Source organism: Lissotriton vulgaris, chromosome 10, assembly GCF_964263255.1.
Source record: "Lissotriton vulgaris chromosome 10, aLisVul1.2, whole genome shotgun sequence".
In the NCBI taxonomy this organism is placed as follows: Eukaryota; Metazoa; Chordata; class Amphibia; order Caudata; family Salamandridae; genus Lissotriton; species Lissotriton vulgaris.
The window spans coordinates 419,746,592-419,772,536 of NC_141698.1; the positions used below are offsets into that span (position 1 = coordinate 419,746,592).

At 43.0% G+C, this 25,945-nt stretch overlaps 1 protein-coding gene across 4 annotated transcripts in view; it reads left to right on the plus strand.

Annotated features, from left to right (window-relative positions):
* ABAT (4-aminobutyrate aminotransferase) overlaps nucleotides 1–25,945 on the plus strand; it is a 712,333-nt gene that overhangs the window by 635,837 nt on the left and 50,551 nt on the right. For all 4 annotated transcript variants that reach the window (XM_086941270.1, XM_086941269.1, XM_086941268.1 and 1 more), the window contains exons 12-13: nucleotides 274–411; nucleotides 19,255–19,422. In XM_086941270.1, coding sequence (XP_086797396.1) covers nucleotides 274–411; nucleotides 19,255–19,422 — 306 coding nt within the window. The remainder of the gene's footprint in view (nucleotides 1–273; nucleotides 412–19,254; nucleotides 19,423–25,945) is intronic.

Here is a 25,945-nt window from a genome sequence, read left to right on the forward strand (position 1 = left end):
TTTGATCATTTTTGTACAGGACCTGCTACCTTTCGGAGTAAGGGCTATGCTAAATTAAATGTTAAAAGTAAAGAAAATTAAATCAAAGAATGTTTTGTACTCAATCAGTTTCAATGTGTAATTTTAATGAAAATAAACCGATCTCATTTTAATTTCTTCACCAAAATGAGGCTTATACAATTTGACGTTTGCCAAATGTATTGTAACTTAATGTTTTACGTTTATTCGCAAAAGATATGTTGTACACTAAATGAAAGGTTTTCCCATGTGCAGGTAGAAGACCTGATAGTGAAGTACAGAAAAAAGAAGAAGACCGTAGCAGGGATCATTGTTGAACCAATACAGTCTGAGGGTGGAGACAACCACGCTTCTGACAACTTCTTCAAAAAGTTGAGGGATATTGCAAGAAAGGTGAGCTCATACCTGATGTCTGGAATGTGGATGCTCCTGCCTTGAAAACAAGTCCACTATTTTCACTTAAATCCAACTTGGAGTGATTTTTAACTTAATGTTATATCAGCTAATTTACATGTGAAATTTCTCCAGAAAGTATTGGTGTCTTGTTTCTTCATCTCTATCAGTAATATGACAAAGATAGTGTGTGGGAGCGATCTGTTAACACACTCTGGGAACTTTATTTGGACTAGTGTTATTAAAGCAAGTGTCTACACTTTCTTATTGAAGATCTGAAATTGAATTTGATTTATTGGTTCAAAATTGGATCAATCAAAATGTTGCTATGTGGATCTCTTGATGTAGAATTTGAACATGTTGATCTGTGGTATATTACTTCGCCAAACAGACCCACAAAGTCGCAAATTGCTATAGTGTTTCATGTATTTAACAGGGTAATATTCTAGGCAAAATGTACAGATTGTGCCTCAGCATCCTGTCCCAGTTCAGTATAGTGCTGAAATGGCAGAGAGGTAGACTTTCCTATTAAAGATGATGACTGAACTCCAGGATGACCAAACAACATCTTACGAACTACATGGTAACTGAGTCTCTGACATAGTTGAATATTGTATGTCGGTATCAATTGTGCCATGAATGAGTATTCAGCGAGTGACGTCCATATTGTTTGTGAGATTGACATAGCATCTGTCCAATGTGTTTAAAAAAGATAGATAGGACAAAAAATAATGAAATGCATATTATTAGTACATATGACTTTCCAATGGAATAAGGACCATTGCCACTTTTCCACCATACCACAGAGCGACTAGACATCTATTTATGTCTTGCATAGATGGTGCTAAGCACATTGTTCATCATTTGATCAATAATGGCATATTACTGACACCTTCAAGACCTAGCAGCTTTCCCTTAAAAAGATACTTCTACCATTCCATCCAAAGTGGTCACTTTCCTACCTTCTTTCCTGAGTTGAGAAAAAGATACATCTCTTGTATTCCATATACACAGTCCCTCACTTGAGCTGATCAAGTCAGAAGCACAATCCTAAGAGGTAATCCTTCTGGATTTGCCAGAGGACTGTTTACTCTCCTTCACTGTAAACAAAAATTCCAACTTCGATGACCTTTCTCTGTCACTTTCTGCAAAAAAGCATTTTCGCGGTACTACATGACTCTCTAAAACACGTTTGGATCAAACCGTTGCTGCAAAAATTAGATATCGAATGGAGGAGGTCTATATGTAGTTCCCTTCCAGACACTCAGAAGCCTAATTGACATTTTCACTTTTCGTTGTGGCGTTTTGGGCCAAATCACACTTTTGAAAATGTTCTCAATAATTATCAGCCATGAATCCCATACAGCTTGGCACTTGGAAAAAATTTGGATAATATTGAACAAGGTTTCTCGCTTGCTGCATGTTAAACATGGAGTCGAGCAGGTAGGTTTTTTTGTTAAATTTTAGGTCGGGGTTGACAGCACAGCTCTTACCAGACCTTGTGATCACTCTAAAAATATATGTCAGGTGTGTTACTTAGAGGGGCTTTAGCTCCACCCACATGTTGTTGAACAGGAGTACATGTTTCAATTGGGCAGACATTGTGTGCTTTCACAACAAATGTGTTTCCCCCTCCACCCAGCTGTAATTATATTGTTTGTTCATTCAGCTGCATGAACCACCTGCAGGATGGTTTCCTTGACCTTTCGGGGCACAAAGATGGCACAGTTATTTTTAAAAGTGTTTTAGATAGGTATAGAATTCACAGTGTTTGCTTTGCTCTATTATCAGCACAGATAGGAGGGGGTAGTCATGAGCAATGTATTGCCTTTTTCCACTCCCTTCACCATCCCCTTAGATCATTAACCTTAGACTTCTGAGTGCAGTTGTGTAGTTGAGAGATGTATGGGAAGTCCAGGTCTATATGATTCTTTAGGTTTGGCTTGGCAGCGCAACAGTAGAGGATTTCATTGGGCTGGATCTGTGGTCTTAAACTGAAATAGTGCTTATAATGCACTTTTTGGCTTGTGGCAAAGCTTATCCTCATTACAGCAGGACTGAGTTGATTGTGGTGGCAAGCCTATGATCACAGCTACATATCTGAATTGTTTTCCAGGAACTATTACAATGAGAGCAGTAGGCCTGACATGTTTATTGTGAAAAACATATGTTAAAGTACACAGGCATTTAATGGTGGATTGTTAATACTTTATATTAAAGTCTGCAGATAGGTATTTTGTTACATGAAATCAAGCAGATTGCCATAGTAGGGACAGATTTTGGTGTTGTTTACCTCTGTGACAAACCCTGGATGTAGACGATTTGCTCTGTGGAAATCCCTACTAGGCCCTCTAAAGGAAGATTGTATTTTCTTAGCCGACTGTAATTGTGTATACCTGTCCTAATTTTATGACAGTGTGTGTCTCTTGTTTGCCTTCTGGAAAAGCTTACACTCAGTACGGCAGGACTGAATTTGCTCTGGTGACAAACTATATATCCCTTATAGGCAGTGGTCGAAGTGGGGGGAAAAAAGTAGGGGAACTGTGGGTGGAGACTCAGAGGGCGGGGATAACCTAAGGACTGGATCAGTGGGCGGAGTCAGAGGTGTGGCCAGAATGTGCAAAACATCCCAATTTTTAGTATTTGTTTGGCATTTCACTGACCAGTTACAGCTCATTGTGTTATTTAATTCAACCAATGGATACACTTGATTATTTAAGATTTAATAGGCGTTATTGGCATTTAAATACATTCAAAAAGTGGAATATATTTCCAATCACACAATGTCCTAAATATGCTTAAAAGTGGAATCACAAGCCATTTGTCTCCAAGCTATGCAGTTTCTCTCATTAGCACTTCTCCTCCCTTCTTCCACAAGAGCAGTCAGTTCAAACATGAATGGCAAAATATCCTAGTTTTCAAATGTTTTCTATATAATTATGGCTCTGCCATATTTGTCTCATAATACATCATCCACTGCATAATCTTGCAATATTAACTAATCAATTGGTGTAGCTCAAACGGATAAAAAGTTACTAAAAAACGTGACTTAAGTTGCTGTAAAGTGGACGGCCCTTTGCAAAGGTTGACTGATCACCTTTCTCACTGCTGCATTTGTATGTTATACTGATACTAATGGGGCAGATTATTTGCAGAGACTTAACATGTGTAAAAATGTCTAAATAATAAAGTATAAGAAAGTATATTGCATTACACTGCAGCCTTTTTTTGTTGCAAAATTTAGTCAACAATGCAGCATCATTTTGTCCCCCATTGCTGCATAATTGCAGGGGCTCCAGAGCAGGTAGCACATGTTAAAAGTGCCTGTGCATGAAGCAAAGAGTGTGAAGTTTGCAAACTTAGTTTGGTGTGTGTGCAAATCCTGCATTGCGACCCTTGGTGAGTTGCAGCTACTACTGCTGAAACAAGGCCAATGGAGGTATCAATGGGTGAGGCAGACTGGCCTCGATGGCAGGGCCTCTTTAGTGCTGGGGGCGCCCTGTGCAACAATGTTTGTTGGTGCCACCAAATATCACCTACACCTCGGACACTACACAGAGACAATCATTTATACGTGTGTAAATCACTGTATAGGAAATGTTACAGAAGACAAAGGACTACAAGGTGTAGCAACCACATGACAACCATACTAGTAGGCAGTATAGTTTAATAACTCACTGTTCTATGTTAGGATTTTAACTTATAAACTACAAGTAACAAAAGGATCTCTTTGACACAAGAAGTAACCTACTAACCTAGTTAACATTATGTGCACTTTGTGACCTACATGGTACATGTACTTTGCAGCAGGCACATTACCCTCTGTGTCACCTTTCCAGGAGTCAACCCTTCCACTTGACAAAACTCTGATCTCTCTCTAGGAAGAACATTAATCACCAAAGTTATCAAGACATCTTTATGGTTGCTGAAAGTTGCTGGAGGCCAGGAAGGATGCAGCAAGTTTTTTAAAAACCATAATATTCTTGCAAACACTACACACCCACCTGAAATAGGTACCCAGTACGGTCACACTGTTGGCACCGCCCTAACCTGCTCAAGGTTGATGTGACCTCAGTGACAGATTCACAGTGACTGGATCACTGTTGCTCTAGGGTGTGCTGCTTCGTAGGCCTGCCCGCAAGGCTGGAGGCGAACTTCAGTATGGATTGTGGTGGACAGGCCTTCAAGGTTAACCCACACTTGCCACTGCAAAGTTCCACCTGCTGGTGCTAAGACACCTGGGCTTCTAAGGTCTAATGGGTCTTTCTAAGGTCTAGCATGGGAATGTGCTCCCTCAGGAGAGTGGTCTGGGGGACTGGTCATGAAGGCTGAACCAGACTCCCCGGTTCCAAATTCGACAGCTCTGGCCATAGTGCCACATCCTCTCCCCCACTGAACACCATACTGCCCCACTGAGAAAAACTCACATTGCCTTCAGCGACAACCCAATTGTGCCAGCTAAAAACACCAGGATGCAACTTAATTCAAATTATGCATTTGATAAGAGTACTATGCTGCCTGAAAAACAAAAAAGTAAAAGCAAACACTCATAGGGATTGCAAGACTAAGTAAAGCATGTGAAATGTAAGCAGAAACAACATGGTTACCTTACCGATCTGTCACTCACTATTCAGAAATCAGTGAGTGGTTTTACCTAAAAAGTTAAGGACATGACTACAGGGCCCTGAAGGGAACTGTTTTCAATGTCCATTGCTCATATCCTTAATAAACGTAAACAGTATGGTTTAAAAAGACCACATCCATAAACACAGAGGTACACATTTCGTTTTCCAATCCACCCATCAACCAGGTATTGCAATACATCCAGGAATGGTACACTTCACAATCTGGGGACAACAATGCTGTTCAAAGAAAGACGAGAAAACAAAAGTAGCGCTTTACTTTAAAGTCTGTAAAGTGACACAATGCGAGGCGTAGCAATATTCGCATTTTGAACATTCCAGAAGGCAGTGAAAGATCAGACATCAAGGCCTACATTATCCAGCTCCTAAAGAAATCTCTCAACTTAGATCACTCTGATGAGGAGCTAGCCACCGACATTTAGCGGGTACATAGAGATCCCTTCAGGCGGAGCCCTCAGAGGACAAAGCCACGAAAGATCCCAGTGAACTTTCACACCTATTCACTAAAGGATTACATCTTGAACCTAGCTCTCAAGCAAAAATCCCTGACAGGGGTAGGTTTCACTTTTCAAATTGGATCGGATCTATCAAGGGCTACCTTAGATAGGCAATGGGAGCTGGGCAGGAGAATGGAGACTTTTAGGGAACTAGGTGCAACAGTGCAGCTGAGTTTTCCTGCGGCTTTGAAGATTAGCTCAACAATAAAATGCACAACATCTGCTCAGTTCAGGCTGCGGATGAACTACTGATGAGTCTTGGTGGGGCTAAGGGTGCCGAGGGGGGTTCCGGCTGAGACTATGATTGTTCTAGGATTGTCTAAGGGTATGAGGTTAGGGTTTTATAACTTCTGACTTCCCCGACTCTCCCGACTCTCCCAGATGCTCCGTCTCCTTCCTCCTTTTTGTGCTTTCTCCTTTCCTTTTTTCATATGGCGATATGGTTAAATGTAACAAATCTGTACAAAAAAACCAATGAAAATCAGAAGATGAATAACACAACAAAGAATTAGAAATAAAGAAAAGGAAAAAGAAAAAAAAAGCACAAAGGGGAGGGTGAATATATAGGGTAAAAACACAAAGAAGAGGAGGAGAGAAGAAAAAAAAAGAAAAAAAATAGAGGTGAAAATCACAAAAGTAGCTTCCTTAAACCCTGAGGGATTTAGTTATTTCTCCTATTTTTTATTTTTTTTTGCCAATCATGTGGGGTTACATCAGGTTAACTATATTGGATTTACTATCTAGTTCTCAACCTTTTAGTAGAGGCACGCTGTAGGGGTTCAGAATGGGTTAGGGGTACCACAAACCGGACATGCTTCGGTTAGACACAACAAGGGTTCCTCAAGGGTGGGGGGGGTGGGGCTCACTGGGGTCTGAGGGGGTGGGCAAAAAAGCATAAAATATTCCTCATTTCCGTTTTGGTTGTTGACAATTTTATTTCTATTTTTAAAGTATGGACAAGGATTGCATTTTTGATAGGGGCTGAGGGCTGCATGCCCTTTGTATCCAGCCGTATCAGTCTGTCGAGTCATGAGTAATCTCAAGATTCTCTCCTGGAATTTTAATGGCCTGCGCACCAAACCTAGAGCAAATAGGATTCTACAATATTTACGGGATTCTGATGCGCAGGTCATTATACTTCAGGAGACACACTTAGTTGAGGCTGAGCTGCTTGATCTGGTTAAAAAAATAGATGGATGGATCTATCTGTCTCTACATCCCAAACAATTAATACTAGAGGAGTGACTATCCTTTTAAAAAAAATACCTATCACAAGATTAATTAAGCATAAGGTAGACCCCGGAGGCAGGTGGGCAATCGCCACAGTGGTTATAGGTGGCTCACGTTTGACTATAGCTGGATGCTATGGGCCTAATAGAGATGATCCCTCAGCCTTAGAATCTCTATTTTCCGAACTTTTGCACTTCCCAGAACTAGTCATAATAGCAGGGGATTTTAACATCGTCCTTGACCCCTCGCTAGATAAGACTCCGTCTAGTCGACAACAAACATTCTCTAAATCCAGAGCTTTCTTACTCAAATGTATGTGTCAATATGGCTATTTGGATATCTGGAGAGTAAGGGCGGGTCAGAAAACGGGTTTTTCTTTCCGAATCAATATCGGCTCAGCGGGTTCTAGCATTGTGTGGGACTCATTTAAGTGTTCCCTGTGGGGGTAATTAAGAATAAAACTGTATTCCGTAGGAGGCAGTATACTCAAGAAGTTACATCTATAGAGACCAACTTGGCACTAATGCAAAACGAACTAGATGCCTGTAGTAATGTTCTCAATCCTACTACATTGGCTAAGCAGGAGAAGTTACTGGAACTTAAGGGGCAACTGGCTTCTGTGCTTAACCAGCGCATCCTCCAGAGATGGGAAGCTAGTAAACTCACCCATTTTGAATTTGGAGAAGGGGCAGGCAAACTGCTAGCCTGGAAAGCTAGAACTGATTGGACACGCAATAACATCGATGCTATAATAACCAGTGCTGGGACCGTATCTTCGGATCTAGAAATAAGATTGCCTTTAAAGATTTTTTCCAGAACATTTATCAGGAGGACAAGAGTATCTCTCTCGAGAATATAGAAGAGTGGCTTAATTGTATTTCATTACCATCGCTATCTCCCGATCAAAGTGCATCTTTAGATAAGGTGATTACGGAAGAAGAGGTGGTGATGGCGATACAAAGTAGCAGGGGGGCTAAGGTGGCGGGACCTGATGGCTTGCCGGCCGAGATATATAAGCATCTCGTGGGGGAAATTGCACCTTTCCTTGGTGAGTTATTCAATCAAATTCTGCAGGAAGGAGCACTACCTCCAACCTCCTGGAATAACGCTTCCATCACTCTTATTTTAAAACCAGGTAAGGTTGGCACCGACTGCGGTTCATACCGCCCTATTTCAATTCTTAACGCCGACTATAAGATTTTTGCGTCACTCCTGGCTAAGAGGCTGGGTCAGGTTGCTCCTGTAGTCCTGCATTCCAATCAGAAGGGCTTTGTTAAGGGTCGCCAGCTCTTTGAGCTGACGTATGACCTTATAGGAGCTATAGACATGGCGACAAGTTCCTCTTCACCCTTGGCTATCCTCAGGCTGGATGCCACCAAGGCCTTCGATAGGGTCAATTGGTTGTACCTGTTGGGGGCCTTGGAAAAATTCGGCGTGGGAGGGGCTTTCCGCAGAGCGGTGGAGCTTTTATATCATAATCCATCCGCATCTGTCCTGGTCAACGGAGGTTTGTCCAAACCATTTACTATCACAAGGGCAACGCAGCAGGGTTGCCCTTTATCCCCTCTGTTTTTCGATCTTTATATAGAGCCGTATGCTCAAAAAATTCGGGAGGATAACAACATCAAGACTTTCATATACAGAGATTAGGAAAAAAGGGTGTCCCTGTATGCAGACGACGTCTTGATCATGACGTCAGAGATTAGCACCGCGTTCCCGGCAGCAATAGATCTAGCCCTGGAATTTGGTAAAATCTGAGGATATGAGGTAAACGCCTCCAAAACCGAAATTATGGCATGGAATAGTGATGTAACAGGTTTTAATGAGCAACTAAGTAAGAACTTGAGATACCTTGATTACGAATTGTTAAAGATATTAATCTGATTGCCTCCACCAATTTTGCCATAGTTGCTAAAGACTGCCGGAAGTTAATGGGGTCTTGGGGTCAACTCCCTCTGACGGTTCTGGGTCGTGCAAACTTAGTGAAAATGTCCATTCTACCTAAGTTAACTTTTATTTTTAACACCATACCTCTTTATTTTGACACTTCTCTTATAGCAAAGTTGCAGAGTGATATCTCTTCATTTATTTGGGAAAACAAAAATGTAAGAATAGCATGGAAAAAAATAAGGCGTCGTAGGGAGAAAGGCGGTTTGGTTGGTCTGGATCTTCAGTTATATGCGTGGGCCTTTCAGATGACACACGCACGAATGTTGCTAGAAATCCCATCAGACCAAGGCATAGGGACAATGTTTTCGGCTCTACTACAGGGAGAAGGAGTTGGGAAGTCGAGTTTTCTTTTCAAGTTTGGTGACCCTAAGTTCTTTAAAAAGGTTAAATTGAAGGTGCTGCAGGGTCTAGCAAGAACTTGGTCCAACCTCAGAGCTGTTCATGCGTTTGGCAGATCTCAACCATGGTGGAGATGAGGACTACAGAAAAAAGAGAAAAGAAAAGTAGCGCTTCACTGTAAAGTCTGTAAGTGAGACTGATGTGTTTGGATGTGAATAAAACCAATCTCGCCACTTTGCAACCACTCTGTCTTGCTTTATTTAGTTATGTATTTATTTCTCATATTTAAAACCTTTTATTTCTCTCCATCCCGAGGCTGCACTTTGGAATAATAAAATGTCAGAAAAAGGGCATTTCCCGCAAGAGTGTTTTTCTTTTTTGGCTCCATTTCACAGGGAAGCAACTAAATGAAAGAAGGAAAGAGAGCTTGAGAACCATTTCTTCAAGTCACGGTTTTCGGTAAGGGAGGAGCATGACAGAAAGAGAGGGAATAATAGGAAGAGGGGGGATCAGCTGTCAGCACAGAAAAGAAGACGACATTGTCCGTGTCTTCTCTGGGCAGTAAGGAAGAGACAGAGTCCTTTTCCTTCTCTGTCCGTCCCCGATCGTCCACAAAAGCAACCACGCTCAATCATGTTGCCCCCTGCCCCCCTCAGAAGTATTCTCGAGCCTCATTGCAATTACAGCCTTAAGAAAAGAGGAAGAAGGAGAAGCATAGTGAGCATTGGTGAGGCAGAGCGAGGCCCTCACGCTTGTGCGCGTAATAGCAAGCTCTAGGCTGCCACAAGCAAAAGCGTGTGGTAGGATTTTCTGGAGCCACACACTAAATGTCTCGCAGTCAGTGCATGCGCTGGCTCAGCGAGACCTAAAAATGGTAAAAGTAACTTCCAGTGCAGTGAAAAAAACGAAGCCATGGTTGTAATCTCCCTAAGGTTACATATACACTCTCAGCATTGTCCACCTGAACTTCAGTGGCTCTAGATCCTACTTTCTTACTCCAGAACTTGAAAGCAACTTTGGCAGCTGAAGAATGACCGCTCTAAATGTCTTACCAAAACAATGATGTCCTGCCTCTCTAGCTATCTATTAAATCCCATGACTTTCTGTGTACTGGTCATACTGGCTTCCAATGGCACCTGGAGCAGAGATTTACATTTGGGCATTTTGCTCATGAGACACAATGAACAACAGCAGTGGCAGCAATATTATTGCACAGTCAAACAGACACCAAACAGCCTATGAGGTGAGCTTTAGCATCGCAGAGGAGACCAAATGCTTCCGGTTTAAATGCAGGTGATGTCATGCACAGGCATACACATGCCCATAACATCTACAGCAGGGCACATAATGGTTGCCAATACAAGTGCCACTCGCTCCTTTCCAGGGAATCCAAAATGACAATCTCCTTTTCCAAGGCAGCCCCATGCTCATGGTGCTACATTTTCCAATTGGGAACATTCAAAGACACTGATGTACAAAGAGTGCACCAAGTAAATAAAAACATGCCAGGGGCTATATTATGGTCAACAAGCAACCTGGCTGTGGTCAGAATATTAGTGCTTGCTAGCACTTTATTCCACCATAAAGCTACTATAAAGGGGGCAGAAAAGAAGGAAAGGCAGTAAGACAACTTATGAAATAAGAGATCTTCTACAAAGAGCTTTTACAGTAATTTGGGGATATGCAAAATGTTTGCATGGAGTGAGCTTGAGTGTGACACCTAGGCAGCATAAAGTTCTAGCACAAAGGAAATGAGCACCTTACTGCAGTGCATCTCCCTTCTACAAGGGCATCAGGAGGGTGCAGGTGAAACTGTTGTTCCTATATAGTTTTTAGATGATTGGAAATCCTTATAATCACCAAGTTAAGACACAAGAGGCTGGACGGGTGGAGACGAGGGGGGGGCGAACATGACCATCAGCAGATAAAGTCTCCTAAAGGGAAAGGAATGCTACATTCCAAATGCACCATGATGTGGGCAGCACATCATGAACACTTCAGTCAGGATGTGTACAAGTAAATACAGGCTCCTTCTGCTATCTGCCTTCTTAATCCTTTAAAAGGGAATTCTGAGCCACAACTGACAGGTTTCAGGGCTTACATCAGGTCTACAACTGCCTGGTAAGACTCTGTATCTGGATAAGAGCGCAGTGATTGGTGAAGGAGTGGTCCCAGAGGCTCAAGATACCTCTGCTGTGCTCCATGTATGGTGCAACACTTCAACCGAAGCAACCCGGAAAAGCTCTACATTGTGCCCTCTGTCAATCAGTAATGCCCCACAACACTACTGTGAATGTTCCCTTGCTATCGAGGATGTAATCCTACGTTGCACTAACGGTGTCAGACAAAAATTGGGGATGCACTGTTAGAAGAGCAGTTTATTTTGATAAATCAGTGAAGTTTTACATTGGATCTTAAACTGCAATGGTGCAGCTCAGAAATGAAAATAAAACTATCAGGAAAACACAGGCTCTCCCAGGAGAATCGTACCACATACTGGTCACCAACAGTGACAGTTCCCACACATTCGTTTAACAGGGTGGTGAGGCAACGCTTCCAGGAGCTGAAAAATATTCACATCAGCAAAACAAGCCACTGACCACAATCAGATTTGTAACAAGCATTGGCATAGCCAATGCTTGTTTTCTTTTCCAGGTGGCGTCCCTCAGTCTGCGTGAGCCCGAAAATAAAGGGCAGAGGAGTTCAAGGGGGGCCACCAAAGCATCCTGATGTGACCATTGAAATTGTCACAGTGGGGGTGGCGTGTAGCCTCGGCAGTGATGAGCTGTAAATCACTGCAGCAGCAGGGCCATCAGAGGCGTGCTAACCCAAGACTGATGGCCCATTCAGTGTTGCTTTAGAGGCCCCTGCGCCCAGTTACAGAGAAGAAGGGGGAGGAGGCCGTGGGCGTTGCAGAGGGGACATGGCTGAATTCTACAGCTGTAATTTTCAATTGGGAACATTCCTGCCGTCCCGGGACGCTTTTTAAAAATAAAGAAGTAGGGGAACGGACTGTAATAATTTTTCAAAGTAGGGGCACGCCGTGCCCTTCCGATCCCGCCCACTTCTACCACTGCTTATAGGTGCAGTGGGAAGAATTATGTCTGATACTATAGGTCTAGTCTGCTTATTATGAAACTATATGACAAAGGCAGTTAGTCTTATTGTGAAAAGTTTTTGTTAAAACCAGTAAGCCTTTACAGTTGGATTATATCACATTGTGTTACTGGCTATAAATAGGATTTCTTTTACATGAAATCTTACAGATTACTGCAAAGGGCAAGGGTTTTAGCAATTGGCGATCCATTCAGGCAAACCCTTGGGGTTTTCACTGTGATGATTCTATTTAGGCCATATTGAGAGGGGATGTATATTGTTTTGCAAACAGTTTTCATGATGGTTGCCAGTTTATGTGCACTTGAGTAGGTCTGTGTTGGTTAAGGTCCATAGCCACTTGTTAGGGATACTGGCATTATTTGTTCATTGGAAAAAGTCATGCAAGATTACATAGGGTTGATCTGCTTACTATGAAACCTTATGACAAAGCCAGAATCCTTACGTACTTATTGTTGGAAAAACATTTGCTAAAGGCAATTTGCTTTTAAGGATAGATTGTTATACTGTGCTAAAGCTTGTACGCAGGTAGTTTGTCAGATGGAAACTTATCGATCACTGTAGCAGGCATGGGTTTTGGTGTTGGTGACCCACCCAAGCAAACCAAGGGGATGGAAGGCATGCACGAAACAATCATTATTAGTCTGTTTTGGGAAAGGTGATATTTTGCTTGGCTATCTGTAATTTTGAAAACATTTGTAATTTTATTGTTGTATTGCAGATGGTTGCCTTGTGGGAAAGCACATCCTCAGTAAGGTAGGCCTGAGTTGTTTATGGTTACAAGCCTATGATAAGAACTGTAGTCCTGACTGGTTCACAAGTAAAAGTTATGCAAGAAGCCACAGATCTGGTCTGTTTAGTTTGAATAATTGTGACAAAGGAAGAAGGCCTGTTTATTTGGAAAAAGCATTTTAAATCGCAATATGCCGCTAACAGTGATTCCCTCTATCTTACAGGCTGTTGAGAGGTATTTTATTGCATGTATTCGCAGAGACCGCCATCGTAGGCAAGGATTTCACTCTTGGTCCTCCATTCTGACGTACCCTAGGAGTAGAAGATTTTCACTGTCGTGATTCTTGTAGGCCCTATTGACAGGGGTTGTGTTTTGTATTGACTATAGCTCTGTAGATGTTTGTAATTTTATTAATGTATGTATGATGGTTGCCAGCTTATTTGCACTTCAATAGGCCTGCCTTGTATACAGTGTCAAATCAATAGTAAAGTATACAGTCCTTATTAGTTCACTGCAGAAAATGATGTCCGATTCCTTGGGTGTGATCTTATTGTAATGAGAAGTTATGGAAAAACAAGGAGGCCTGGCTTACTTACTGTGAAAACGTGTTAAAGGAGATAGGCTTTTAAGGATGGATTGCTATTACACTGTGGTAAGACCTGTAGGCTGGTATTTTGTTACATAGAATCTTGCAGCTTACAGCGGGAGGCAAGGGTTTTGGTGTTGGTGACCTTCATGAACAAACCATGGGGATAAACATTTTACAGTTTGGAAATCCTTAATATGCTTTATTAACAGGGATTATATCATGTTTTGACGACAGTAATTGTGTACATATTTGTAATGTAATTACTGTGTACCTGAAGGTTGTCTGGTGAGAACGTGTGTGCCCAACTCATTTGGAATGTGTAGGTTATGGTGGTAAACCAATGATAAAGGCCTGATTGTTCATTATGAAAAGTTACAATAAAGGCATTAGGCCTGATATAGTGATCATGAAAAGCTCATCTTAAAGGCAAGAGGCACTTATGTGTGAACTGGTATTGTTCTGAATTAAAGCTTTCAAATATTTCCTTTGTTACATTGAATCTCACAAATTCCCGTAACAGGCAAGGGTTTTAGTGATTGTTATCTCCTCTGACAAACCCCGAGTATAGAAAGAAGATTTGTACTGTCGGATTCTTTGTTATGCATTCTTAGGGGAGATACTATTTTGCATTGCCAACAGCAAATTTACATACTTTAGTAATTTTATGATTTTATGACTGAATGCCTGATGGTTTCCTTGTGGGAAAGCTTAAGATCAGGCCAGTAGTCTTTAGTTGGTGATGGTGAAAGGCAATGAAAACAGCTAGAGGCCTGACTAGTTCGTTAGAAAAATTAATGTCATTGGTCTTATCTGTTTATTATGAAACATTACGACAAAGGCAGTAGGCATGATTTATTTACTATGTAACACATATGTTAAAGCCAATAGATCTTATGGTAGATTAGCTTGACACCTTGTTAAGCATGCAGTTAGGTCTTTTGTTTCATGAAATCTCACAGATTACCTTTGTAGGGAAGTATTTTGGTGTTGGGTTAAGTGTTTGACAGATCCAAGTGGTAGTAGATTTGCACTGCAATAATCCATGCTGGAATCTCTTTGGAAAGTCTGCCAGGCTTCGCTGTATGCGTGGATCTTATAATAAAAAATAAATACTACACAAATTGCTAAATAAATATATATACATATAGATACATAGAGGGCCTTTAGGTGAACTTTCTTCTACCATTGGGCTTTCAGTCTTTTACACTTTGCTTCCATCCATGGCAGTGTTGATTGTAAGATTCTCCCCTGAGGCGGAAAGCCGGAGGTATAGCTCGTAATTTTATTTTAAAAGTGTGCATTATATTTTTTGTTGGTGCATTAGACTCTGTTTGCTTTGACAACTTTTAAAATCCAGCTCATTACCTCTCACGCGGATCGTCAACCCTGCTCCCTGCGCAGCCGATTAGGTGCTACGCGGTGGGAGAGAGGGTTGTAGCCGCCATACTGGGTGTAGGGAAAGGGTTGCGGTCCAGCTGCTGGCTGCCTCCCACCCTACTCTGCCCTCTATATTATGACCATCACATCCGGTGGCGCGCCAAAGGTAAGCCCGTCTGCGCCCGTCCGCGGCCTGCCGGGGCTAGGGGCCACGACCCCTGCCCCCCCACTAGGACAAAGGAAGCACTACAGCACAGGCTCTCTTTATGAACTTAGGACCTCCGTTGCGACAAGCTGTTGTCACTCCTATTACCCCTTGGAGCTACCCCATATCTGCCCCTACTGCAATGTAGAGCTCATCACTCCACGAAACAAGGACGACTGGCGGGACTTTAAAATGTTTCTTCTAAACTGTAGGTCTCTACCTAAACATAGCCTGAAATTATTATTTTTAATGGATGAATTTATGCTTGACGCGGTCTTTTTGACTGAAACATGGCTAACCCCAGATTCCGAACCTGACTTGGTGAAAGCCCTCCCTCCAGGCTACCAGATTGCCCGCAAAGACCGCGCTCTTGGGAAAGGCGGCGGGCTCGCAATCATCTATAAGAACCAATACACGTGCCGCTGAACCTCTGAGACTATCACTGATTGTGAAAGTATGTCCTTTGCTATTGAATTCTCCCCCAACGACAGTTTCTCGGGCATGCTTATCTATCGCCCCCCTGGCCCACTTAAACAGTTTCATATAGCCCTACCCTCTTCCGTGGCCGACCTGGTCACGTCTCCATCCAATTTTATGTTGCTTGGCGATTCTAATATGCATTTTGATAACATCTCTGATAACGCCGCCATGGAGCTGACGGCGAACCTGGCTGCAGTCCAGCTGGAACAACTTGTCCAATCCCCCACTCACGTCAAAGGTCCCCTCTTGGACCCTGTATTTAGTAACTGTGCGCACCTCAAAGTAGGCGTTATCAGTCGTCTCCCCTGGACTGATCATTTTCTGTTTCCTTTTACTTGGACTATACACAAATCCTTACCCTGCACCCTCATCCCGCGAAAAATTAGAAACTGGTCCAGACTTCCTCTGGACCAGTGGACCAGTTCCCTTGCAACCTCTAGACCCATATTCACTCGGGACCCCTCATCTGATAACAAGGAGTACGACAACCGGATCTCGAAGTCGCTTGACTCCATTCTTCCCCTCCGTAACACCAGCTTAAAGAGGCAGCGGAAAACAGCCCCCTGGTATTCGGAGGAGCTTAGAGAGAAAAGACGACTTTGTTAGAAGCTTGAAAGGAGGTGGCGCCTGGGATATGCTGCCACGGATAAAGCTATATACAGGGAGGCTATTAGAGCCTACAAATGAGAAATTAAGGCAAAACAATCTGCCTACTATATTGATAAAATCATGTCGGCCAGGTCAAAACCTAAAGAGATGTACCAAATAGTAAAGAGTCTGACCATGCTTCCACCACCCTCAGCTACTAACTACAACCCACTCTCCCGCTGTAATGATTTAGCGGAATTTTTTTATAAAAAAATAAATAAAATTTACTTATTTCCAGATATAGATTTAGATCCCTCTATCCAAGGACTACACTCCCCAACAGAAGCTGAGCACTCCCACCAAAATATCTTAGGTACTGTACCACTCACTTGGAAACAAGCCATGGTGCAAGCACTCCCGAAGAAGCCTACCCTTGACCCCGGCAACCTCAACAACTACCGCCCGATCTCTCTGCTTCCCTGGGTGAGCAAAATCCTCGAGAAACACATTAACATCCACATAACCTCGTTTCTCGAGAGTAACCAGCTGCTTGATGCCACCCAGACGGGTTTCCGCCCCAAACACGGGACAGAAACTGCCTTGCTGGCGGTAACAGAGGAAGCCAAGCGGATCTTGGATCAGGGGGGGATCAGTGGCAGTTATCCTCCTTGATCTGAGCGCCGCGTTTGATACGGTGAACCATAAAACCCTTTTGCGCCGTCTCCATAGTCTAGGAGTATTAGGAGAAGCTCTGGCCTGGCTTAAATCCTTTTTGAATGACAGGACCTTTCAAGTCTTTGAGGGAGAGTCAGTCTCCTCAAGCAGGCCCCTAGGCTGCGGGGTACCGCAGGGCTCATCATTGAGCCCTATGCTATTCAATGAGTATATGAGACCGCTGGCTGAGATCGTGCGTCCTTATGGCATTAAGATCATTACATGTACGATACTCAGCTAGTGGTCTCTCTCACGCACAAGAACTGCCAGCAACCACAGATCAGTCTGACAACCTGCTTGGAACAGGTCAAGAGCTGGATGACGGCGTCGTGTCTCAAGCTCAACGGAGACAAAACTGAGCTTATACTCCTCGGCCCACCAGCTCCATCCACCATTGACCTTCTATGGCCCGCCAGTCTGGGTGCGCAGCCCACACCTAAAGACAATATAAAAAGTCTTGGGGTGTGGCTGGACAAATCCCTGACCCTTAATACCCAAGCAACTAAACTATCAGCGACTTGCTTTGGACTCATCAGGATGATGAAGAAAATCCTCCCGCTTCTACCTTTTGAAGCCAAGCAAGTTGTTATGCAGGGCCTAATTCAATCCCGCCTTGATTTTAGCAACACCCTGTACTTAGGGGCGCGTGAATATTCTTTGCAAAAACTTCCGCGGATTCAGAACTGTGCAGCACGCACACTTCTCAGTCTCTCACGTAGAGTTTCGGTGGAGTCTGGGCTGAGAACTCTGCACTGGCTCCCTGTTAGGGAGAGAATTAAATTCACGTCTATGTGCATTTCTCACCAAGCCTACTGGAAAACTGGCCCGGCAATTAGCCATTCTCTGGTCACCCCTTATTGTCCCAACAAACAGCCTTGCTCCACCCACGCCTTCTTGGCGGTAGTCCCTCGCATCAGGAGATCCAGAGCTGGAGGTGGGTCATTTTCCTACAATGCGGCCAGGCTATGGAACTCACTCCCTTTCCACTTAAGATCTAATCCTAACTTGCTGGCCTTTCACAAGCAGCTCAAAACTTTCCTCTTTAATAAACCAGACTAACCCCCTAGGTTGACCACATTAGGAGGCATGAATCTTGCTCTTAGCGCCTGGATGCCCCAGGGCAGCAGCTGCGCTTAATAAAACCCCATTTCATTTAATTTCATTACTGCCTGGTACAATGATTCAGTTCACATCAGTCATTGGCTCGCTTGCCCTGTGAAGGATGGCATTTTCTGATCACTTGTGCACATCCTCCTGAAAATATCAGTGTTTCAGTATCAGGCTTAATTATCCAGTCCTTTTGTTATCATGTTTCTCCTTTTACAGTTTCCTGGTACATTTCTTTGCTTCTCCTCTTTTTATTTAAATGTTTCTAAAGAGGATACTACAACTTTCCAGGCAAGATTAACAGGTTTCTCATTTCATCTGCAGAGGTTCGCATCCCTCATGGCCGCTTCCTCTAAAACAGGAGACCATTTTAGAATGCTGCTGTCCATAGTGTATCATTATTTTATCATTCAAAGATGGCCAAATTTGAAAAATGGCAGCCACACTGAACTTTAAACAATAGAGTATGTACATAGTAAATATACCAGGGAATGTACGTCTTACAAAGGTATGGAAGAATTTTTTCTTTTTTCTACTTGTATTCTTTTTCATTTATTTTGCAGATGATGTTCAGTTTGTGTTTTACTGCGGTTGTGTCAAAGGTTGAATGCAAGACTGAGTCAGTGGGTGAAAGAATGGGTGTTGGAGTGCACACATGAGTGACCGGGTGCATGTATGATGGCTTATTGAATGCCTAAAACCGTAAATAACACAAAAGGCACTGATTCATAAGCCAGATCTACTGACATTGCCAATGCTTGTTTACTCTGTTATATTGAAACAAATGATAAGTGTTTGTTTAAGAATTGAGTACACACCTTTTTGTTGATAGTTTCGCCCATACACTTTAATTTCAGAAGCATTATGCATAAGGGCCAATCCCGATTTGGCCAGTGCCATATGTCTGTGGCAGGTATTGTTCCCCAGTGTTTCCCCATTGTTTGTGTGCACAGATCTGCACGTGGAAACTAGGTCAGGTATAGAATAGGGAAAAACCATGGAGGAAGGGCTGAATAATTCCAGGATCAAAATGTTATACCCCATTGTGACCCTTTCAATTCATTATTGCATGGTCCCGGGGTAGAACTATTATACATAATCGGTGATTCTGGCCCCAGTAATTTCTTAACTCCTGCTCCATCCAACATGGAATCTTGTCCATAGTGTAGAGAGAAAAAAATTAAAAGCAATCAAATGCAATCTGACAATGAAGATTGTTTTTTGGATTCACATGTACAAATATGCGTTCTGACATTTCATGTTTTTTTTCTGTACAGCATGGCTGCGCATTCGTAGTGGATGAAGTGCAAACTGGATGTGGAGCTACTGGGAAGTTCTGGGCTCACCAGCACTGGGGCTTGGAGGACCCTGCCGATGTTGTGACTTTCAGTAAAAAGATGCTGACTGGGGGGTTCTTTCACAAGAAGGAGCTGCGGCCAGATGCTGTAAGTATATCAGTGATTCATGTTTGTAGCCAGGATACTTTTCACTGTGGTTGGAAAAAAGTATATTACTTAAATTCACAGTGGATAGCGATTCATGTGTGTGAGACACAATGGAAAAACCTTGGTGAAATAACATAAGAAGGAGAGTAGGAAGAGATGATGGTGAATCCAAAAGGTAGTTTATTCTTCAGATTTAAGTAGGCATCTTAGGTTACAGGAATAGTAGGCTTCATGTAGTAGAAGTAGCAGCCCTACTGGGTGCAGCATCCCAGCTGCTCAGCCCACACACTCCAACTTACATTACACTCAACCTGACACTGTGGCATCACTTACGTTGGCTGAGCAGCAGGGCGCAGTTTTACAAAGGAAGGAATACATATCAAGAAAAGCAGGACACCACACACCTTCCTCCATTAAGGAGACAATAACAATTAATGATACAAATAGGATGGTAACGCCGATCATGAAAACAAACAAGAAAAGAAAGAGGAAATACACAGAGAAATAACACCCAAACAACACATATTATCCCCGTCAGAAAAAGGAAATAAATGTGCTCCAAAAGATGCAACACATATGTCCTAGGAAAGAATGGTGCAAGATAGAATCACACACCAATACACACACCTCTCCTTAACCCCTTGGCTGCGGGGTGTTTTCCCCCCGCTGTGCTGGGGAAGGGGAGACACGCGCGGCACCGCTGTGCTGTTGATGAGCTCGGCTCGTCATGAGGCACAGCGGAGCTGCCCTCGTGACGAGCTGAGCTCGTCACACCACACCCGTTTTTAGAACGTTCAGCACAGCGGGGAAATTATCCCCGAGTGCGAACGTTCCAACGGCTGTGACGAGCTCAGTTCATCATGAGGGCAGCTCAACCATCCCTCATGACGAGCTGAGCTCGCCAACAGCACACAAGGGGTTGAACAAATAGAAATAAAGTGCTTCAAAGGATGCAACAAAAATTCCCACGTAAAAGATGGTTCAGAACAAGGGTGCAGAAAATGCATCCAATAAAAGGTAACTGAATCATAGTTTGGGTACAAGCGCCCATCATCAGTAAATTCAATGAGGTAGGAATATAACCCCTCAAAATGGTTTGAGCCCAACAACATGACCCACTACCAGAAAATGCACTGATAAATTGAGCGTAATACTGCCCATAATCAAAACGCAATTAAAAGTTTGGGTTTCAATAAGCCCCCTCAAAATGGTTTGAGCAACCAAGACCCATCACAATAAAATTCAAGTAAAGGTATGCCCCATCCAAATGGTTTGAGCTTAAAGCATGCCCACCACCAGTAAATTCCAGTAAAGATAGTTTCAAGCCATACACCCATCAAAAACTGTTTGAACTCAAAAATATGCTCACTACCAGACAACTCAAGTAAAGCTCGGGGTCGCGATATACCCCATCAACAATTGTTGGAGCTCAACATAATGCTCAACCACAATAATTTCAAATAAAGCTTGGGGTCAAGTGTGCCCCATCAAAAATGGCTTGAGGTCAGAAACATGCCCACCACCAGGAAATTAAAGTGAACAGTGTGGTTTGAGCTCAACAACATGCTCAACACCAAAATACAAATAAATAAAGGTCAAGAATCTCCAAACACCCTCAGCGCAGAAGGTAAGAAAGGTAATCGGAACGCCGCCCATTCACCGGCAACAGCATGAATGATTTTGGATGCAACAGCCGAAATCCCAGCACTTTTAAAAGTACGCAAAGTATGGGTAAAAACAAAACCCTCACCATGAGTGCATTCAAGTAACAATTGTATAAAGTACAGAACTAAACACGTTTATCCAAATCACACGGAGCACCTGGTAACACAATGAGGCCACAATTTAATAACACAAAATCAGCATCGATAAAAACATGACATCTGTGGCAAATCGTTTTGGAGAGCTAGATATGTTTAAAGCCCTTTTTAGGAAAGCGTTTGTCTTTATGCTTAGCTACACAATAATTATGTATGCCTTCTGCAACTGTTCCCTTTTTTGGAACATGTATACTACTTGATATAAACGATTTTCTCATTTGTCCCTGCAGACAGGTGATGATTTGAATGGTGCAGCAGGTGCAGAGGAACAGGGACCAAAAGGTCTAGGAACTCCAGTGAACACCAATTATTGCTGTATTTTACAATTAAACAAGCAATCACAAGTGCAGTTACCTTGCAGGCGCTAGTGTCATGATTTGAATTGTGCAGCAGGTCCAGTGGCAACAGGGCCAAAGGGTCTAGGAACCCCACTGAACACCAATTATTGCTATATTTTACTGCTAAACAAGCAATTTACAAGTGCAGTTACCTTGCCGGCGCTGGTGCCATGAGTTGACCTGTGCAACAGGTGCAGTCAGGAGTGTGTTTTGGTTCTTTTGTAACCAGTGCACCCAAAGTAATACATGACCTAAACTCTGTAACCTATTGAACTTTTCCCTCTACCTACAACTTATGTTACATTCTTCACATTTGTATGGCAACATTTCACACTTTTTTTAATGGCCATAAAATGCTTCTGAATCTGGACACACTAACACCTTGGCAAGGGCATTCTCCATTATGTAACATTAACATTTCAGCCATTGTAAACACTATGTAAATACTTATAACTTTACCATATGGCATTTGATACCGAGCTTTGGCAAAGCCAATAGGTTTCTCCTATGCGAGATCTATTGGCTTTGTCAATGTTTTTTTTAGCCATATTATACAGCAGCACTAGCTTCAGTGCCCCATAACTGGAAACCCTATAACGAGGACAACACTGGCTGTGTCTTACAGCTGTTTTACAATACTTTCAGCCATTTGGAACATAGCAAAAAAACATTAGCAAAGCCAATAAATCTCACATAGGCAAGACCGATTGGCTTTGCCAGTGCTTGTTCTGCTTGCAGCTGAATTGTTGCATCTGCCATGTTTGTGGTGGGTTTACCTACAAAGTCCCCTTCCAGTAGAGCTCTTATTGAAGGGTGTGGACCTGAATGTATGACTTGATAATGCTTGCACATGGATCCAAGGGCTTAGTTGTCAATAATTCATCTGGCAGTGGCTCTGAGGGACCCAATAAACTTTGATTATTGCTATCTCATGTATGACTGTGGTAGAGAACCACATGCATACACAAATGGTTTCAAATCCAGTAACCCGCTGCTATTATGTAGCAACATTTATTAATAAAAGCAGATACCCATTGTTGCTACGTTATAAAAAAATTCCAGGGTATTCTGACTGTGCTCTCGCAGCAGTGCTGCAAACCATAGAGCACAGCTCCTGAAGGAGAGGAAACAGAGAATTGTGGGGGCTGGAGGCAGGAGCCCAGGCATTATCTTTTTTTAAAGAATTTTGGACACAGAAGCGTGGTCATCTTATGTATGTAGGGGCAGATGATTTTGGGGGCCATGCATAAATCAAAATTATAGATTGCAAAAAAGTTTAATACAGGAAGTTTCTTCACCTCTGCGTTCTGAGTGACATCCATCATAAACAACTCTAACTTCACTCTTGTATGTTTGATGTCACTCAGAACCCCCCAACCCCCCCCCAGGACAAAAACACCCCCTTAATTCAGTGTTACCCATCCATAATTCCATATATTTTACTATTCAACAAGTGGTCAGGGAGACAATTTTCCTTGCTGGTACCATGCCTCTTGAGACACTTACTACACCACTGAATGGTTCCTTAAGAAATATTTTATAACCTTCCTTGACATGCACTCAACATTGATTAAAGGGAGTTAGCAACCCTAATCAGCAGAAGCCACTTCAATTTTTACCATTCCAATGCCACTGACAGATTTGTATCCATTCTTAATTTAACTCTAGGGGGTGTATCAAATTTCTTTATCAAACAGATTGGCTGCAGTTGAGCTTTCAACTTTAACCAATAGTTTTATTTTTAAGTACTTGAAGTCAGTGCCTAATTTGTGGCGGTGGTTGCTGATTGTGAGCACCAGCAAACAATTTGGGACCAGGACTTATTTGCCATCATCAGACTTTGACAGTTTAAAAAAGGGGAGGTGAGGAGAGGGAATGAGGAAGGAAGAGAAATTTAGGAAAACAGTGACAAAGGGAGAAAGCAGTGATCAAAAACAATCAGAAAGAGTGAAATATAGAGAGAGGAAGTGCAGCGTGGTGGAGGAAAGAAGTATAATGCCCAGTGCCGATCGTAAACTCCTAAGAAAATCTTAAGCACGTATGTTATTTTTAACAAATGAAGTACTTCTCGAAGCCGAATAGGTTGCTCACCCAGAAGGTGCCAGAGGACATTATTGTGCGTGCACTCAGGCGATTTGTAAAAATGAGTTTTTTTAAACTGAATCAGATTAAATTGTGAGAGAATAGTAGTTACTGTGCTGCAAAAAAGAGAGAACAAGGTGTCAGTATCTCTGCACGTACCCGTGAATTAGAATTCCTTCCGCAGATTATTAAGAAAGGTTTTTATCATATCTTTTTTTATTGGTTTTCACATGAAGAGTATCTGCTCCAATTAGATTTGAATATTGACATGGCAGCAGTTTATGTGTATCATATATTTCACATTCCAGTATAGACAAGTCACATATTATTTTACATTTTTGCATTAATCATACAGGACTTCTCTTTGTTATAGCCCACATCATGTTCTTGAGAGAGATCGGTAATCGAACAATTGCAGCCTTTGCATGTAAGTGTGGTGGGGCAGTGGAAGTTGACATACGACGGGATAGTGAAAATTAAATAAATAAAACCACCTACCTTGCACTCGCCGCATCGCGAGCACAAGGTAGGTGGTTTTATTTATGTATTTAATTTTCACTATCCTGTGGTATGTCGACATGCACAGCCCGCCCAGCCCTCACCCGACTGCACTTACCTGCAAGGGCCGCCACTATAATCAAATGTGTCGCCAAGATTATATATAATACTTTACTCATGCCCATATATCAAGACACAGTCTACAATGCACACAACAGCGAAGTAAAACTAAATACTGGAGTCACATTTCTATATAGGCTTTACCTGTTTTTGGTGGGCCAGGGCTCAGCCAGTAAATGGCTACGCGTCTTTTAACCAGCGCTACACCTGGTGCTGCAAATGTTTTTTAACCCCTTCTGTGCTGCGCGAATTTTGCTGCGGTGTTGAACGTTCCATTGGGCCTATGGAACCATGACGGAACGGTTCCGTCATAAGCACAGGCCAACCGACGCTCATGACGGAACCGTTCCGTCATGAGCATGGAAGGGGTTAAATGTTGCCACTTGGTCCACCTGCGCCTATAATAACACCAGCAGACAGTGTTTCATCTTTCATTTAGGGTAAACCTTTAAGGTAACCCCCAAGTGGCCTACTGTAATGTTTGTGTAACTTGTGTCCGGTATAGTGGATGGTGGCAGTGGTGACTGGCACAGATTGGGGTGGCGGGCGGAGTGCTGGGGGCTGAGGGGGAAGGAGGTAAAGGAAAACAAACACAACTTACCTCCTCGCCGTATCTCTCCTCGTTGTCCCTCAGCTCTGGAACAGGAAACACCCAGTATTCCTGGCCCACCTAAGCCAGTCACAACGCTGCAATTCAGCGTTGTGATTGGTCTGAGCACCGTGGTTCGACACTCGGCCAGGGAATGGGAGCCTGTGCATGTTCTCCTCCCAGGCTGTAATGCTGCCTGGTTGAAAACATGCAAAGTATGCATGACTGTTTGGCCATCAAGAGAGGGCCGGCCAATCAGTCATTGAGCACTTACAGAGTGCCCACCACTCCGCCCTCCTACTCTGAGAGCAGAGTAGCCCACCCCACAAAGACACTGCAGCAGGAACAAATAAAATGATATTACCAACGAGTTATTTTCATTTTATTTTTCCTTTATTTCCACTGCTTCAAGTAGTGGGGCAATGCCCTCCGACTTAGCGGAGGAGTCGCCACTGGATGGTGGTACATGTCATATATGTGAAATCTGCTGTGTGTTCTCTGCATTGTGGACAGTTAGGTGCTTGCTCTGGATCAGTGGCATAATGAAACTTGAGGGCCCCCCTGCAAAGTACATGGAGGGGCACACCCTCCCTGCCCCACAACCTACCACTTTAGCTGAGGGCGCCCCTGGAGGTTGGGGCCCCACCGCTCCATGGGGGCTCTGCCACTGCTCTTGGTAGATCCTGCTTAGCTTGAGCAGTTTTAGGTAGTTCATATGGAGGTAGTTATAGTCTACTAGTTTAAAACTTACATTACTAGATATTCTTTTTATGCCCTGACAAGCCTTAACTCATTTTCTTTCCGAGAGTGGCTTATCCATTCTTATCAGCCATTTATCATACGCCCCAGTAGTGCTGCCTCCTCTGTCCCACCTGAGGGCTCCATATATGGCCTCCACCTGCCTATTCCAAGAATCGTCATCATAGTTAGCTTATGTGTCGGTGCCTCCGGAAAGGTGTGCCGCTCTTCCCAAGCTGTTTGTGCTATTCATCCCTACTGTAGGAGTTAACTTCGGCCTATGTTGAATTGCTCTTGTGCCTCTGCATATGTAATGAATCTCCCCTGGGGGTTTAAAT